The 18,514-nt window shown below is 38.2% G+C and overlaps 1 protein-coding gene across 4 annotated transcripts in view; it reads left to right on the forward strand.

Moving 5' to 3' along the window:
- The window catches only part of IWS1 (interacts with SUPT6H, CTD assembly factor 1), a 47,507-nt gene that overhangs the window by 19,015 nt on the left and 9,978 nt on the right, over positions 1-18,514 (forward strand). For 3 of the 4 annotated variants that reach the window (XM_036857928.1, XM_036857927.1, XM_036857930.1), the window contains exons 3-10: positions 2,156-3,305; positions 5,180-5,369; positions 5,924-5,981; positions 11,162-11,259; positions 12,406-12,556; positions 14,025-14,107; positions 15,584-15,713; positions 16,607-16,724. In XM_036857928.1, the coding sequence (XP_036713823.1) occupies positions 2,156-3,305; positions 5,180-5,369; positions 5,924-5,981; positions 11,162-11,259; positions 12,406-12,556; positions 14,025-14,107; positions 15,584-15,713; positions 16,607-16,724 (1,978 nt within the window). The remainder of the gene's footprint in view (positions 1-2,155; positions 3,306-5,179; positions 5,370-5,923; positions 5,982-11,161; positions 11,260-12,405; positions 12,557-14,024; positions 14,108-15,583; positions 15,714-16,606; positions 16,725-18,514) is intronic. The other variant, XM_036857931.1, reaches the window with a different exon arrangement.

Genomic DNA, 18,514 nt, shown 5'->3' on the forward strand with positions numbered 1-18,514 from the left:
GTATGTTTCATCTTCTGCCCTCAGTAATGTAGTTAACTTCTTAATTCAGTCATCACAAACTAATTCTGAATACCTGTTGTCTACACACCTTTTATAGCTTAGTCTCTTATAGATTACTTCCTGTAGGCTTTCAAAATGTCACGCGTACCTTCATAACAGTGCACGTTATACTGTATTGTTATGGTATATTTGGCTGGCTCATTAGACAACATTTCCTTAAGGTCAGGCACTGAGACATGGTCAGCTTTGATTCCTAGCACCTTACACGTGGTAGACATTAAACAAATACTTGTTCAGTTAATTATTCCTCACTTTAAATTATTCTCATTTAACTCTTTTTATTAAATGAGAAAATTAAGTAAGTAATTACTTTCTTCCACAGTAAGTAAGTAGGTAGGTAAGTAAGTAATTACTTAATTAGTAAGAATTTACTGTAATTTTGTATATACCAGACACCATTCTGTGCTCTGAAACACAGAGTGTGCCTTCTCAGTGAAGAAAACAGACCAAAAAATGCCTGCCTTCTTAGGGCTTACATTCTGGATAGTTAATTTCTTCACCTATATTCTTTTAAAATATAAAAGAATTAAATTATGAAGTATGGCCAAGAGTAAACTTCTAGCAGTATATAGAGTACTATATCTTGTACTGTATCAAAAGGTTCTGTTATTTCTCCTGTCCTAATTTAATAGATAAATGCCAGTTTCATTGAGGTAGTAGGATGTATGACTGACAAGGAATCCAGTGCTATGCTGTGAGTGTCCCGTGATAGTAAAAGAAAAATGTCTTTGGGAAATTTGAAAAGTTTATTATTTTAGAAAGTTTCCTGAATATGTTATACTTGAATGAATATGTATAGCAGTTACTGTATCTTTGGAACTCTGTGCTATCAAGATGACAATGAAATATGGAGGGGAAAAACCCTCAAACATCTTTTATAAGCTTATTTTATAAGTTTTTATACTCTTTCTGAAGTTGTAGACACAGCATACTTAATCTTTTTTAAATGAGCCCGAAGCAAGTTAAAGTGTGGGTTTTGTGAAAACATTTTAATGCCTTTTATCTTGTCGCTGTATTCTCTTACTGCTTAATTATTTCATTGTGTGATATGGTGGGCATATACTTTATTAAAGGCTCTTTGTTCCTTGAAAATTGATCTGTGGTAAGTTCAGGAAATGTCCGTCATATATTCTAAAGAAAAATATTTGGCTCAGTAAACTTTTAAGGGGGAAAACTCAAACACAGAAGTACTTTACTTTTTAAGCCAGAATATTAATTACCATGTTACTGGAAGTTCAGATACTATTATAGAAGGGAAAAAATTCTCCACATTCTAGTTATTAGTATTTTGGTATGTTTAGTTTTATATATTTTTCTCTGCATTTAAAAAACATAGCTATAATATGCTTAGATCAAATTTGTACCCTAGAGTTTTCAGATTCCTTCATGTAACATTATTTGTTAGTATAGCTGGATTAGTCAGTGTTTTCCCTAAAACTTTAAATTTTTTGCCAGGGTTACTAGATATATGTCCAAGACTGCTCTAAGCCTCAGTTCTCTAATCATGAAAAATACTCTCGTGAGGAGTAAACTAGCAGGAGAGACCCTAACATGGTATTTGGCTCTGTTAGTTGCTCCTCTCCTTATACGTTCAGATTCACTTGGGAGAATGTGCCCTAAGTGTAATTTGGCTCTTTAAATAAAGTAAAGTTTTATAGTTCTCTTCCTTAAAATAACTTTAACATTATAAAACCCAAGAATGTTCCTTTTTTAAAAGAACTTGGGTACATGTTTGCTTGTATGTACTTAAAGAATATATTTAGGAGCTAGAATTATATGAGAAAGTTAAGGTTTATTTTTTGTTGTTTAATCTAGCTTTTCAAAGTATAAGGTACCGTAGAGTAATCTGGGGGTATATGCTTTACAGATTCATGAAGGCAGGTTATCGTTCCTCATTTTGGGATCTAAACCACGCTAGCCATTTCACAGATGAATGGCCTTTTTAAAAGTGGAATGTTTCTATATACGTATAGGATGAGAATTCTACATTTAAGCATGCGTATTCCTTTTTTTTTTTTAAGTTGAAAATTTTTAACATTTTTACTACCAAAACTTTTTTTGCACTTTTCTAATTTTTTCTCCCTTGATTTTTCAGAATGAACCTAGTGATCGAGAAGATGGCCTCAACAAAAGACATCATGTGACAGACTCTGAGAATGATGACCCCTCAAATCTTAATGCCAGTGACTCTGAAAGTGAGGAGCTTCAAAGGCAAAAAGACAGTGACTCTGAATCGGAAGAGCACGCGGAGCCTCCTGCGAGTGATTCCGAAAACGAGGGCGTCAGTCACCATGGGAGCGACTCTGAGAATGAGGGGACCGGGAAGTTACCTGTGAGTGACTCTGAAAATGAGCAGCTGCTTAATGGGCACGCGAGTGACTCAGAAAATGAAGACGTTAGGAAGCCTCCTGCCAGTGATTCAGAGGTTGAAGAGCTCCCCAAAAGCCCTGCCAGTTACTCGGAAGCAGAGGATGCGCTAAAACCTCAAGTCAGCGACTCTGAGAGTGAGGAGCCCCCAAGACACCAAGCCAGTGACTCTGAAAACGAGGGGCTTCCCAAACCTCGCATTAGTGACTCGGAAAGCGAGGAGCTTCCCAAGCCTCGGATCAGTGACTCAGAAAGTGAGGGGCCTCAGAGGACTCAGGCCAGTGACTCGGAAACTGAGGAGCTTCCCAAACCCCGGATCAGTGACTCAGAAAGCGAGGACCCGCCAAGGCACCAAGCCAGTGACTCGGAAGCTGAGGAGCTTCCCAAACCCCGTATCAGTGACTCAGAGAGCGAGGATCCCCCAAGGCACCAAGCCAGTGACTCGGAAGCTGAGGAGCTTCCCAAACCCCGTGTCAGTGACTCTGAGAGCGAGGATCCCCCAAGGCACCAAGCCAGTGACTCGGAAGCTGAGGAGCTTCCCAAACCCCGTGTCAGTGACTCTGAGAGCGAGGAGCCGCAGAAGGGACCTGCCAGCGACTCCGAAGCTGAGGGTGCCTCCAGACGCAAAGCGAAGCCGGGCTCTGAGGAGGACAGCGACGGGGAGAGCAAGAGGGAGGACGCCGAAGTGCAGGGCGACCCCTTTCGTGCAGATGCCCGTGCAGACAGGAAGCGGTTCAGCAGTTCTGACAGCGAGGCGGGAGAACCAGAAAGGCCCAAGATGGGCAGTGACGAGGATGAAGAAAAAGAGGGGGCGGAGGAGAAGGTAGCGAAGCGAAAAGCTGCCGTGCTTTCTGATAGTGACGATGAAGAGAAAGCATGTAAGGAATTATTTTGGGCTGTTTCCCCTTAGCTCTACTTTTATTTATTTATTTATTTGGCTGCGTCGGGTCTTAGTTGAGGCACACGGGCTCTCTAGCTGTGGAACGTGGGCTCCAGAGCACGCGGGCTCAGTAGTTGCGGCACGCGGACTTAGTTTCCCCATGGCATGTGGGATCTTAGTTCCCTGATCAGGGATCTACCCTGTGTCCCCTGCATTGGCAGGCAGATTCTCCACCACTGAACCACCAGGGAAGTCCCTCCATAGCTTTACTTGTTGTCTAAGCTTATAACTATGAAGCATTGTTTCTTTTCCTGGAATGTTAGGTCTGTATTCTCTCATTCAACTTGGTGTTCTAAAATATCACCAGGACACTGGTTTTCATTGGCAAGTGTTTCGGTTTTTTGTTTTGTTTTGTTTTTTGTGGTTTTTTTGGCTGCACCATGTGGCTTATGGAATCTTAGTTCCCCCACCAGGGATTGAACTCATGAGCTTGGCAGTGAAAGCCCGGAGTCCTAACCACTGGACCGCCAGGGATTTCCCTCATTGGCAAGTCTTAATATTAAATTTCCTTTGAGTTGTTCTAGCAGCATTTGTTAAGTTCTGACTGCCTCAAAATGATAAACTAGACTGCATTAGTAAGGCAATATAAAAGATTTATATGAAAATGAGAATTTTTTAAAAGATTTTTTATTAATTTATTTTTGGCTGCGTCAGGTCTTAGTTGCGGCACGTGGGATCTTTCGTTGCAGCTCACAGGCTCTTCGTTGTCCGCGGGCTTCTCTCTAGTTGTGGCTTGCAGATTTTCTCTCTCTAGTTGTGACACACAGGCTCCTCGTTGTCCGCGGGCTTCTCTCTAGTTGTGGCTTGCAGATTTTCTCTCTCTAGTTGTGACACACAGGCTCCAGGGCGTGTGGGCTCTGTAGTTGTGCGCGCGGGCTTCAGAGTGCATGGGCTCTGTAGTTTGCAGCATGCGGGCTCTAGTAGAGGCTCGCGAGCTCAGTAGTTGTGGCATGAGGGCTTAGTCGCCCCACAGCATGTGAGATCTTAGTTTCCTGACTAGGGATCAAACCCACTTCCCCTGCATTGTAAGGCGGATTCTTTACCACTGGACCACCAGGGAAGTCCTTTTTTTTTTTTTTACTGGAAAGGGTAATGTTTCAAAAGAATACTTTTACATGAAAACCCAACCTTATCCAGAGTTAACTGTGGTCTCTTTGACAGCTAATGCACTACATCCCATCTAGACGATGACTGAGCTCCCATGGGTACCTGTCTTCATTTGTTAAACATTGTTGAATGCCAAATTCAAGGACGTTTGTGAGGGACTCTATTTAGAGACTCCATGTCTCCACAAAGTATTCCAATCTTTACTACTTGATTACTTTATTATGAAACATCTTTTTGGGAAAAGACATTTCTTTATAACCCGACAGTTGTTAAAGGAGAAGGGAAAAGAGCACCACATGTGCAGTTTCCTAAGGTAGATGAGAAATTCCAGATTGAGCAGTGATGGATGACTGAGGAACATGGGGATTCCACAAAAGAATGTCCAAGCCTTTAGAGTTCTGCTAATATTAGGCAGCATAGAAGGGATTCTACTCTTATTTTCTCTGTTCCCCAAAAAGTAAGGTAGCTATTGATGCCCACTTTTATGTTGATGAAAATCTTCATCTTTTGGCCACTTTTTTCTATATAGCAGATAATTGTAAGATGACTCTGAATCTTTTAGCTATTTATTTATTTTTTATTCTAAACTGTGTATCATGAGGCCTTTGGGTTTTGCCACGTACTGACATTTTAGAGCACCTGTTGTACTTAGTAATACAGTGACTGTGATGGAGTAAGATTAATGATGATTTTTTTTTTCAACAGCAGCAAAGAAGAGTCGTGTTGTCTCTGATGCAGATGACTCTGACAGTGATGTTATATCAGACAAATCAGGCAAAAGAGAGAAGACGATAGCATCTGACAGTGAAGAAGAAGCAGGGAAAGAATTGTCTGATAAGAAAAATGAAGAGAAGGACCTGTTTGGGAGTGATAGTGAGTCAGGGAATGAAGAAGAGTAAGTGACAGTGTAACCTGAACTTCCCAGGGTTCATACAAGGTGGTAGAGAGAGGGGTTTGTCTTTCAGGGTTTTTAAACTCGTATTAAAATTCCGCGTTGAGGTGTAATACAATATACCCTGCTTAATTTCATGACCTTGGGGGATTCAGGATTTTAGGTCCTGAACTATTGCTGCATGCTACAACATGGTTGAACCTCAAAAATATTATCTTAAGTGAAAGAAGTAAAGAGGACATGTTATCTGATTCCACTTATGTGAGGTTCAAGAACAGGCAAAACTAATCTGTGGTGGTGGAAATCAGAGTGGTGGTTGCCTCTGGGATGTTGATAGGGGGGACTGACTAGAAAGGGCCACAAGGGAACTTTCTGGGGAGATGGAATTGTTCTGTTAGGATAATGGTTACATGAATATGTGCTTTTGTCAAAACCCATTGAAATGGACACTTGAGATCTGCATGTTTTACTGTTATTAAATTATACCCTATTAGAAAAATATTTTATGATTCCTATGCAAATGAGAAGAAAGCAAATGAAAGTTTTTTATATTCTAGAAATCTTATTGCAGACATATTTGGAGAATCTGGTGATGAGGAGGAGGAAGAATTTACAGTAAGTATAAGATGGAAAGATTTCCTCTTTGATTATGCTTTTTTTTGTTTTTATGGCAGTGGTTGTCTAGTAGGAGATTCCAATAAGTAGAAATAAATAGCTATGATGTATCCAGTAGAAAAATCTAGAACAAAGGTATTCAGAAAGTGAAATAAAAGGGTCTACAAAGACATAAAAGGAAAATAACAGGCAAAATTGAATTAAGGGGAGGAAGGAACACATTAAGAGACAATGAAACACGCTTTATAATGCTAAAGAGAAAGATTCACAGTAGTTACGGAACTTCTGATTATAGCAATGGCACATGAGATCATTTGGACCAGCCCTTCCGCTAAGGACAACTACAAAAGCTAGACAAAATGTTTAAAAAATCTGCTCATCATCATAAGAACTAGATAACAAAGAATTACTAAGCCAAAACCCAGCAAAAGATAGAAACCTAAAGAGGTAAGCTCAGCATTTAGAACTGCTTTTTCTGGGATGTTCATCTACTCAAGCTGAGAGGCTAAATTTATTTTTGATTGCCTCAAGGCTTAAGAGATAAAACTGGGAGGTTGGGACCTGCTGAGGTTAGGGGACCCTGAAAACCCCATGCTCTGGATTGAGACTGCTAGGATTAAGGGTGAACTGGAAGTTAAAATAGCCTTTGCTCAGATTTTAGGCCACCTTTGAGTCATCTAGCAACATAGAGAACCTCAGTCTCAGAAGTTTGATTGCAGTGATTCTTAAACCATTGTCTGGCTCTCAGGCACCTGACATATGCAAACAGAAATCCTTTCAGGACAAAAGTAACATCATCACAGACCTCAAATTATTTCTGTAGTTTTTCAAATACACAGTACATACTTATCTGTAACATTTAAAAAGAAACAATAGTAACAGCAGATAGCAGAAATAGACCTAGGGGCTCTAGATATAGGAATTTTAGATATTGCCTTAAAAAATATATATGTTTAGCAAGGTAAAGGATCGAAAAGTTTCTTAGAGCAAACAGTTTTTTTAAAATACCTGAAAAAGAACCAAGTAGAAATTCTGGAACTGTGAAAATACAGTAACTGAAATTAAAAACTTGGTGGATGAGTTTAACAACAGATTAGACGTATTTGAAAAGAAAATGAGTGAGCTGGAAGGTAAGTTAGAAGGAACTATGTAGAGGGACTTCCCTGGTGGCACCGTGGTTAAGTCTCCGCGCTCCCAATGCAGGGGGCCCAGTTTCAATCCCTGGTCAGGGAACTAGATCCCACGTGCACGCCGCAACTAAGGAGCCCGCCTGCCGCAACTAAATAAATAAATAGAAGGAACGAAGGAGCCCGCCTGCCGCAACTAAGACCTGCCACAACTAACTAACCAACTAAATAAATAAATAGAAGGAACTATGTAGAATGAAGCATTGCTATTAGTGTGGAAAATGTAAAAAATAAAACATAAATTATGCATGAGAAGGTTTAACAGAGTGACTTGGAATCCCAGAAGGAGAGGGGGGAAAATGTATATGTATATATATCAGAAACAATATTTAAAGAAATGATTCATAAAGCCATAGAGTCTAGAAGTTCTACAAATTACAAGCAGGATAAAAACAAAGCAATCCACACTTAAATATTGGGCTGGCCAAAAAGTTCGTTCGGGTTTTTCTGTAAAATTTTTTTTTTTTTTTTTTTTTTTTAATTAATCCGTTATTTACTTCTGGTTGCACTGGGTCCCCGCTGCCGTGCACGGGCCCTCTCCCGTTGCAGCGAGTGGGGACCACTCTTCGCTGAGGCGTGGGGCCTCTCACTGCGGTGGCCTCTCCCGCCGCGGAGCACGGGCTCCAGGCGCGCGGGCCCCAGCAGCTGCGGCACACAGGCCCAGCAGTTGTGGCCCACGGGCTCCAGAGCGCAGGCTCAATAGCTATGGCGCCCAGGCCCAGCTGCCCCGCAGCACATGGGATCTTCCCGGACCAGTGCCCGTACCCGTGTCCCCCGCACCGGCAGGCGGGCTCCCAACCACTGCGCCACCACGGAAGCCCGTAACTTTTTTTTTAATTAATTAATTTATTTGGCTGTGCCGGGTCTTAGTGGCGGCACGTGGGATCTTTAGTTGTGGCATGCAGGATATTTAGTTGCGGCACGCAGACTCTCAGTTGCGGCATGCATGTGGGATCTAGTTGCCTGACCAGGGATCAAACCCGGGCCCCCTGCATTGGGAGCGCGGAGTCTTAACCACTGTACCACCAGGGAAGTCCCTTTCTGTAACATCTTACGGAAAAACCTGGATGAACTTTTTGGCCAACCCAATACACCACAAGAAAATTGCAAGAAACCAACGAAAACAGGAAAGTCTTAAAAGCAGCCAAAGGGGAAACGATATTACATTCAGAGAGGCAACTGTTATTTTAACAGCTAACTTCTCAACAGAAGTAATAGAATCCAATAACTGCAAACTTAAAGTTCTTTTATATTCAGTAAAAATTCTTCTCAGGAATGAAGATTCCCTGCTATTTCATCTTACCAAATGCCAACTGAAGGAAATACTAAAGGCAGAAAGAAAATCTCAGGTGGAAGGTCAAGGATGCAGGAAGGGAAAAAGAGCAACAAAAGCATGTGGCTAGGTCTAAATGTGTAATGATCATCCAAAACAAAGTCACGTCTGGTGTGGTTTAAAATGCATATAAAATTAAAACATAATGACGGCAGTGACAAATTGGGTGTTTACATGGAATTGAGATGTTCACAGGTCTTTGCAAATATATGTAAAAGTACATTAGTAGTCTTTGGTAAGTTAGGATGTGCATGGTAATCTCTAAAAAGACTAATGGAATGTGTAACTTCCAACCTAATAGAGAGGGAAAAATGAAATAATAGAAGCTAGTCAATCCAAAAGAAAGCAAGAAAAGAGAAAAAGAAATATAAAACAGCGGGACAGTTAGAAAGTAGTACATAGTAAGGTAGCAGATATAAACTTTGATAATATCAGAAATCATACTGAAATATATTAAGTGCTCCAATTAAAGGACAAATTAAAGACTGGATTTTAAAAACCAGCTATATATTAATTTAGAAATTCATCTGAAACAGAAGATAGAGTTGAAAATAAAAGGATGGAAAAAGGTACTCTCTCCGAACACTAACGAAAAGAAAACTGGTGTAGCTATATGAATATCAACGAGGTAGACTTTAAGGCAAAAACCATTGTTCGAGGTAAAGAGGGTCTCTTTATATTGGAAAAAGGGTTTAAAATTGTACCTAGCCATGTACCTAGTAATATGGCTTTAAATATGTATAAGCAAAACAAAAATTGACACAACCGTGAAGAGAATGAACAGATCTGTAATCTAAGTGGAATGTAAACAATGGAATAATCAAGACCAAAAAACCAGGAAAGATAGAAAAGAGAAGTGTCTCTTTTTATATAATCCAGATATAAGCCCTTTGGAGATTATAAAAGATAAAAATACCTTCTGTTCAGTGGCTTGCCTTTTCACTTTTTAAATGGAGTCTTTGATGAGCAAAAGTTCTTAATTTTAGTGTAAATCAACTTTACCAGTCTTTTCGTTTATGTTGAAAGTTTTTTGAATTGTAAGAAATTTTTGCCTATCCCCAAGGTTATAAAATATTCTCCTGAGTTACTCTTTCGAAGCTTGATTATTTTATCTTTTTCATTTAGTTATATTGTCCACCTGGAATGGGTTTTTGTGTGCAGTATATATGAGATAGTCAAGATTTACGCCCCCCATTTGTAGTATCTAGTTGAACCAGACTATCCTTTTCCACTATTCTGCCATCTTTGTCATAAATCGAGTATGTATGTATTTTCTAATCTGTTTCTGAAGTATCTTTTCTGTTCCATTGGTCTGTCCTTGCACCATTAATGCATAACCCTCGATATCTGGTTATTTATGTCCTTTAAGGTTGTTATTCTCTAAGATTGTCTTGGCTTTTCTTGGTTCTTTGCATTTCCATATAAAGTTTAAATCAAGCTTTTGCAAAATGTACAAACTATAGACAACATTTTCTGAATGCAATGAAATTAAAAATTAGTAACAAAATTAGCACATAAAAGCACCCTTGCCATCCCCAAATTTAAAACTTAGTTGTTAAACAGTTCTTGTGTTAAAAAAGAAGTCAGTACTTTCATTACTAAAGCAAGAGAGAATGAAAGTAGATGAATTTAGAGTCTAATTCAAGATGGTAGAAAAATAGTAAATAAACCTAAAGAAAATAGAAAAGAATTCATTCAACAAATGTTTGAGAGCCTGTATACCAGAGATTGTTAGGACATTGCCCTCATGGAGCTTACACTCAGTTAAGCAACATTTTACAAGCATAAGATATGTTTCTCTAGTGTGGAGAGTGGACATCAACTTGATTATGGGTTCAGTTCAGTGTAGAAAACAGCATACTAGGGGAACCATTGGGGAGGCCTTTCTGAGTATAACATGAAAGTTGGAAGCTATAAAGAAAAGACTGACCATTTAAATTACATAAAAAATTTTAAATTATACCCAGAAGACATTACCATAAACAAAATCAAACTGTACAGATGTCAGCATTGTGCAGTTCCCATCATGTAGCAAGGGCTAATTTCCCTAATTTTTAAAGAGATTTTCCATACCAATAAGACAAAGATCCAACGGAAAACTGGCCATAGGATATTGAGAGTTCACAGAGAAATAGCAACAGATGGCTTTGAAACATGAGAAATGCCCAGCTTTACTCATAATAAGAGGATGCAAAGAAAGCTACAGAGATGCCTTTTGTTTTTTTCAGTCCAGAGATTGCAAATATCAGTGCTTGATAACCTGCTGTAGTAGTGGGAAGGTGAGGAAACAGGTGAATTTGTGCTTTCCTGGAAGGAGAGTTAATTTGGTATAACCTCTGTAGAGGACAGTTTGCATGCAGATGTTTCTCAAAATTTCAAATACACATACCTAAATGTCATTAGGGAAATGTTTAAATTATGGTTGCAGTCATTTGGTGAAATCATCTAAAGCCTTAAAAATGAAGAAGGAGACAAGAAAACTAATAACACTAAGGGCTAGGGTGGGAGGGAGCTTTTTTGCTATATGTCTTTTGATATCTACTTAATTTTTATTCTTTATGAATGTATTACTTTAAAAATGCAAAAAATTAAGAGCAGTTACATAGAAGAGAGTCTGTAATGAGGTTGCGATAACTCCGGCTAACTTACCCTGCCTTTAGGGTTTTAACCAAGAAGATTTGGAAGAAGAAAAAAGTGAAACACAGGTAAAAGAAGCAGAAGATTCGGATTCTGATGATAACATAAAGAGAGGAAAACAGTAAGTTTGTTTTATTTTTTTAAAAAGGACTTTGTTAAAGAGAACTTTAAAAATGAAGGTGGAGACTACCAAACTTTGTTTTTCTTATTTTGGTTCCTGATTAAGTGTAGGAAAGAATCTTCCATTTTTTTTCTCCCATCTACTTCTCTATATACAGTGCTGTCCAAAAGTTATTTGCTGTTGTTATTTTTCTTTCATTTGCCCTGTGCTCAGCTGTCTTAATTTGTGGGGCTGTATGGTTACCAGGCTTTTAATTTATATCTCACCAGGTAAGTTCTTCTGAAAAATAACCTAATAAAAACTTTCTTTTTTGACAGAGAGAGAGGAAGCTGATTTGGGGGTCCCAGGGGGGAAGTTTTAGATACAAAATATTCCTTGATTGTATTTCACATAGTTTTGTTGAGATGGTTGGAATCTATGTTCAGAAGAATCTAGTGTCATGAGAGGTGACAAACATAGAATGATTTGTTAGTTACTGTTTATAAAGATGATGCTTTAATTCCTAGTGACATGCAAGAATTAAGCTGAATGAGTTTGGCAGTGCCTTTGGAAATTAAATTATAAACCGTATCATCTTATTTATATGATAGAGGCAGAGAGCATATTAGCTCCTCGTTAAGTGTAAAGATTCAGGTGAAAGCTACAAAGTCTTTTTGAGGCTCTTAGCAGATTTGTAGATCTCTATCTTTATCTCAGTCACATTATGTTTTGAGAGTTATACTTCTTATCACTAAAAAACAGCAGTTTTTTTTTCCTACTTATTCTGTATAAGACAAAAAAATTCAGATAATTGAAAACAACTCTTTTCCCCCCCCAAAAAGGCAATGCAACTAAAACTGAACCATGGAGTGGCAGGCAAAACTTGAAATTTGAAATGTTCTTTTTCAGGCTAACACATGTAAGCATGAACATAGTGTATGAAGGTGTAGGGCTATTAGTATTTAATGTGTAACTGTTGGGAAGTTGAGCATAAAATGTATGATCACTTGTACTTTTAAAAGCAATTTTAAAAGTACTTGCACTTTAAAAGAAAGTAGCACTTCACTGAGTTAGAATTAAGAAAGTTGGTGGTTCTTAACTGTCATAAAAGAAAATGGGTATTTAAAAGGGAATTTATATTTCACTTAATTTTGGGTTACTGCTTAGCATGGACTTTCTGTCGGACTTTGAGATGATGTTGCAGCGGAAAAAGAGCCTGAGTGGCAAGCGCAGGCGTAACCGTGATGGTGGTACTTTTATTAGTGATGCTGACGACGTTGTGAGCGCCATGATCGTCAAGATGAATGAAGCTGCTGAGGTGAGATAGGTCACTTCTAGCTTCATCTTTCTTTCTCCCACATAATTGGTTATGTGGCCTTTTTTGTTTTGTTTGTTTGCGAGGCATGTGGGATCTTAGTTCCCAGACCAGGGATCGAACCTGCGTCCCCTGCATTGGAAGCATGGATTCTTAACTGCTCGACCACCAGGGAAGTCCCTGTTTTGTTTTGTTTTTTTCTCCGTGCAGCTTATGAGATCTTGGTTCCCCTACCAGCGATTGAACCCGGACCCTCGACAGTGAAGAATCTTAACTATTGGACCACCAGGGAATTCCCGCCTTTTTTTTTTTTTTTTTTTTACACTTAATCCTTGCTTAAACTACATTAAAAATACTTTGTTTTTTTTATAATAAGCATTTACTGTTCTAAATTTTAAGCATGGAAATAATTTTAATTTTTAAGTAGTGTGTTTTAGGAAAAAAGTGAAAAGACTAAGTATTAAGTAAAATGGGGCTGTTTAGCTGAATTGGTTTGCTGGTTTTATGGGGGAATGATTTTGTTCTCAGGTTCTGCTACCACAAAGTGATGTTTCTTCACATACAAAAAATTATAAACTCATATTTATTATGTTATAAACCTGTGTGTCATTCTTTTGTCTCTGATCAAATGATTGCATTTAACTCACTGCATTTAAAAATTCTGCTCAAATTGTAAAAATTGCCCAAGTATTATGTTTAAAAACAAGTCCTGCTCTTTTAGAGACACTTGCTGAAGTATTTGTGAATCCAATGACATGTGTCTAGGATTTGTTGCAAAATTATTCAAGGGTGAAGGGAAAAGTAGCTAGAGAGATAGCTGAATAAGACTGGCCATGTGTGTTTAATTGTTGAAATGTACATGACAGGAGTGTATTATTTTGTTTTGTATGTCTGTAGAATTTAAAATTTTCTATAATTAAAAAAGTAGGGGGAATTCCCTGGTTGCCCAATGGTTAGGACTCTGCACTTTCATTGCTGAGGGCCCAGGTTCGATCCCTGGTTGGGGAACTAAGATCCCATAAGCTGTGTGGCCTGGCAAAAAAAAAAGTAGGAAAAACATACCCAAGCAAATACTAAAACTCTTCTTTAATAGCATATTCTTTTATCTTTCTTACAAGCCTCATATAGCTGCAAAATTATTCTTGATGATAAACCAAATTTTTCCATGTATAATTTGTACCTTGAATGAACTCTGAAAACTTGATAGTTAATGCCAATGTTTTAAATTAAATTTGTTCCTCTCGGTTTATAGTTGTTAAAACTAATTATTGTAATAGTTTTGTGGGTTTTGGCTCTGCAGAAAGTCTATTCTTTATGTAATTATTCTTTTAGGAAAAACTGTAGTGTCTTGGAGAAATTGCTGCTTTATTATATTTAAAGTTTAGAATTGTAGTGGTTATAATTCGCTGTTAACAATTGCCCTTTTTTCCTTTTTTTTTTTTTTTTTTTCAATCTTTTTCTTCCTGGATAGGAAGACAGACAGTTGAATAATCAAAAAAAGCCAGCACTGAAAAAATTAACATTATTACCTACTGTGGTCATGCACCTTAAGAAGTAAGTATTCTGTTTTCTTGAAAAAGTGTTTATTTATTTATTTATTTATGACTACATTGGGTCTTTGTTGCTGCACGCGGGCTTTCTGTAGTTGCAGCGAGCGGGGGCTACTCTTCATTGCGGTGCGCGTGCTTCTCATTGCGGTGACTTCTCTTGTTGCGGAGTGGGCTCTAGGCGCGAGGGCTTTAGTAGTTGTGTCTCACGGGGTCCACAGCACAGGCTGTAGAGCACGGGCTCAGTTGTTGTGGCGCATGGGCTTAGTTGCTCCGCAGCAGTTAGGATCTTCCTGGACCAGGGATCAAACCCGTGTCCCCTGCGTTGGCAGGCGGATTCTTAACCACTGCGCCACCATGGAAGTCCGAAAAAGTGTTCCCTTTTAATGGAATGATATTCAAGCTATGTACTAGTATTCTAGAGATATTAAAGAATGATTGCCTTCTGTCAATTTACAGAAAAACAATAATGAATAGAATTTCCTAGATTATTAGTTCATCACAAATTTTTCTTAAACTTTGATGCCTGATGCAAACAGAACAAATAGCAAACTAATATTAATGAAAGAAAAACTTGGAAACCACTTATTTTGTTCTTTATAGACTGTTTAGTGTCTGGTAAAATTGCATCTTTTTTCCCAGTGTGATTGAGAACAGAGCAAATCCTGGGAGACTAGTTGAAGCACATAGTGAATAAGACTCATGTGTCCTGTTATATCATGAATTATGTCAGTGGTCCTTCTGCAGGTTCTTTTCATTGGTTTGCTCACATTCCTGAGCAACTTTGATTTCTCCTTGAACTCAGCAGTAGCCTTCTTTTGATGGCTAAAGAAATGCATTAGTACACCGATGAGCCAGCCATATGGTCTAGGACTTTCTACTAGAATATTGCTACCTCTATCCCAACAGACAAAATTATCTGTGCCAGATTTCATATATATAATGTCATGTTCCCTGTTACCATAATTGATTCTAGTACATAAAATAGAATTTGAATAGCATCAGTATTTCATTGGGATTTTTTTCTGCTAGGAGAATGGTATTCTCCCTGGTGTCCTGCAAAGAATAGCACAATTCTGGGTTCTGTCTTACTTGAAACAGTTTGAGGATCACTATTCTCATAGATTAAACATTTTTTTTTCTTAGCTGTAATAATTAAAGCTCATTATTCTTACAGTCTGTACCATTCATATCAGCATTACCTTTTGTAATTTGGTGTGTTTTGTGTGTTTTTTTTTTTCCTTTAACACATCATCTTTACCTATCAAGTCTGTTTGTTTCTTGAAAATAGGAGCTAAATTTCATATTGCTGTTGAAGTCTATGAATAGGTGCTCAGTAAATAATGTATATGAGTCAGTTTTTAAAAGCAGTTTTTGGAAACATCACTAAATCTGTGAGAAAATCCAAAGGAAGCTACAATAGAATCAACATTCATAGACTTGACTTTTTTTTTTTTTTTTTTAATTCTTCTTCTTATTACAGGCAGGACCTTAAAGAAACATTTATTGACAGTGGTGTGATGTCTGCCATCAAAGAATGGCTCTCCCCTCTACCAGATAGGAGTTTGCCGGCACTAAAGATTCGAGAAGAGCTGCTGAAGATTCTGCAAGAGGTCAGAGGCAGATAATCTGACTTATTTGCTCTTCATTCATTATCTACTGTGGTTTGTATTATCATAACCTCTGTATTTTGCCATATATTTATATATCCTCGCTGCCACAGCCTATCAGAAGAGGAGTTTTATTAGGTGTGTTTATTAGGAACATACCGAATAAAATGAGCATAAAAGGAAAGCCTTTTAAAACTTCGTGTGACTGTGGTATTGAAGGAAAAAAGATCTTGGAGTAGCTCTGGTTTATCTGAGAAGAGTAGTATAGTAGTGGGCATGTTGTAGGGAGGCACTTGAAGTAGAAAGAGCACCAGCTTCAGCATCAGATAAGCATGCATTTGAATCTTGATCTGGGCCACCTTCATGTGGCTGAGACACCTTGGGCAAGCTACTTAACTTCTGAAGGAGTTCCCGAGGAACCTGCTATGTGCCAGGTGTTTTTTAAATATATAGGTTCACTTATTCCTCACAACAAACCTGCAAGGTAGGTGTATTATCTCCATTTTACAGATGAGGAAATTAAGACTCAGGGAAGTTAAATGACTTGTCCAAGGTCACATAGCTAGCAGATGGCTGTGGTTGGGTTCAGGCTTAGGTCTGTTTGGTTCAGAGGCCTGAGAGGACCCTTGATTTATTACGCTGCTAACCTCTGAGGATGCTTAGTTCACACTTTCTCATACTGTTAAGTTTTACTTCAACTCAGTGGTAGTACTGAACTCTCAACTACTGATGTGAACACAAAGTATGTTTGTGTTCAGTGTCCGTAGATCCTGAAAATAAAACTTTTTTGTTATTCTATTGTGAATGAACCAGGTCTTGCCGGCCCTCTAGAGTAGATTGGCAGGACTCCCAGCTTCAGAATGATTAATATGTATGTCTGTGTTTATGTTCCCCAGCTACCTAGTGTGAGCCAGGAGACCCTGAAGCATAGTGGGATTGGACGAGCAGTGATGTATCTCTATAAACACCCCAAGGAATCAAGGTCCAACAAGGACATGGCAGGGAAATTAATCAGTATGTACATTTTACTTTTTGTTTGGTGTGTTTATGTATATAGAGAGACAAGTATATATAAAAGCTAACTATATTTTTACCAATTTTCATTTAAAATTGAGTCAATGAAATGGAGTAGGAAAATTTTTTGATACCTTCTTATAGGTACTAAGCTTTTTCCCCTTAGACTTAAAATGCTTCTCAGTATATTTAAGTATGCTATCCAGTATATAACAAGTAGAATGATACATTTTCTAATCATGGATCAAGACCATGTAGAGAGAGAGGGATTAGAATGTTGGCCCTGGAGTCAGTCATAACCTGGGTTCAAATCCTAGATTCACCACCTACCTTATTGCATATCCTTGGGCTAGTGATTTAAGCTCTAAGCCTTGGTTTCCTCCTCTGTGAAACAGAGAATTATGTGTTTAGTTTGGGTTGTCTTAAAGAATAAGTGAGAAGGTGTATGTAAAGCATGGTGCCTAGAATATAGTAAGTCTTCAAGAAATGGTAGCCACTGCTGCTATTGTTGTTATTTTTATAATGGTCTCCAAAGCCTTTGTGTGTTATGACTTACTGATGACAGAGGAATCCAGAGGAATCTAACTGAGGTTCATTTACTCAGTTGCCATATTGTTCATGAACACCACATGCGTCTTCATCATCCTCCTTAACTCTTCCTGTGCTTTGTGTTGGAAAGAAATTTTTAAACTTCAAGTCTAATTTGAAATAGTAACTACTTTTGTATCTGAATACAGTAGTTATTTTTCTGTTGAATGTTTAAGACTATCAAAAGCCTTTAGAGAAATTTAATTCTTTTTATAAACTAGAGAAGTATTATATCTTCGATCTTATTAATAATCAGTAGTTTATTGCCTATTAAACAATAAGCTTTTGATGCTTTGATGCAGTGGGTCTCGACGTTCTTTTTGCCCTAGGCAAGAGAGAAGCAGACTGTTCCCCCTGGTACCTGTGATGTACTACAGGTGATTCTGAATCCAGGGTTGGGGACAGCGGGTCAGTTTTTAAAGAGATATAGACTCCCCTGAGACTCCTTGCTTCCTTCTTAGTTTGACAACACCTGTGTTCTGTCTGTAAAGGTCCTTTCTTGTTTTGATACAATGCAGCGATAAGAGCAAAGACATCAGCTGGCACCTCTGGACTTTTATTGGCTAAACAGTGCGCATGTAGTACTTTTTTGTGTGATCACCTTAGCAGCTTTCTTAATGAAGTACAGACCCTACACCTGCACTATCAAAATGTAATTTTTAAAGATTTAGACCATTTTGACAAGTAATAAGGGAGCTTGTTTTTGGTTAGAGTAAGAAAGTAGAGGAATTTCAAGGTTTTCTGTTTTCAATATTTGCAAATGATGTGACCGACAAGGGGTTAATATCCAGAATATACAAACAGCTCATGCAATTCAATATCAAAAAAAAAAGCCCATTAAAAAAATGGGCAGAAGACCTAAATAGACATTTCTCCAAAGAAGACATTCACATGGCCAACAGGCACATGAAAAGATGCTCAATATTGCTAATTATTAGAGAAATGAAAATCAAAACCACAGTGAGGTATCACCTCACACCAGTCAGAATGGCCATCATCAATAACTCTGCAACTAATAAATGCTGGAGACGGTGTGGAGAAAAGGGAACCCTCCTACACTATTGGTGGGAATGTAAATTGGTGCAGCCACTATGGAAAACAGTATGGAAGTTCCTTAAAAAACTAAAAGTACAACTTTCATACAGTCCAGCAATTCTACTCCTGGATATATATCCAGAAAAACAATGAAAACTCTAATTCAA

Source organism: Balaenoptera musculus, chromosome 7 (genome assembly GCF_009873245.2).
Source record: "Balaenoptera musculus isolate JJ_BM4_2016_0621 chromosome 7, mBalMus1.pri.v3, whole genome shotgun sequence".
In the NCBI taxonomy this organism is placed as follows: Eukaryota; Metazoa; Chordata; class Mammalia; order Artiodactyla; family Balaenopteridae; genus Balaenoptera; species Balaenoptera musculus.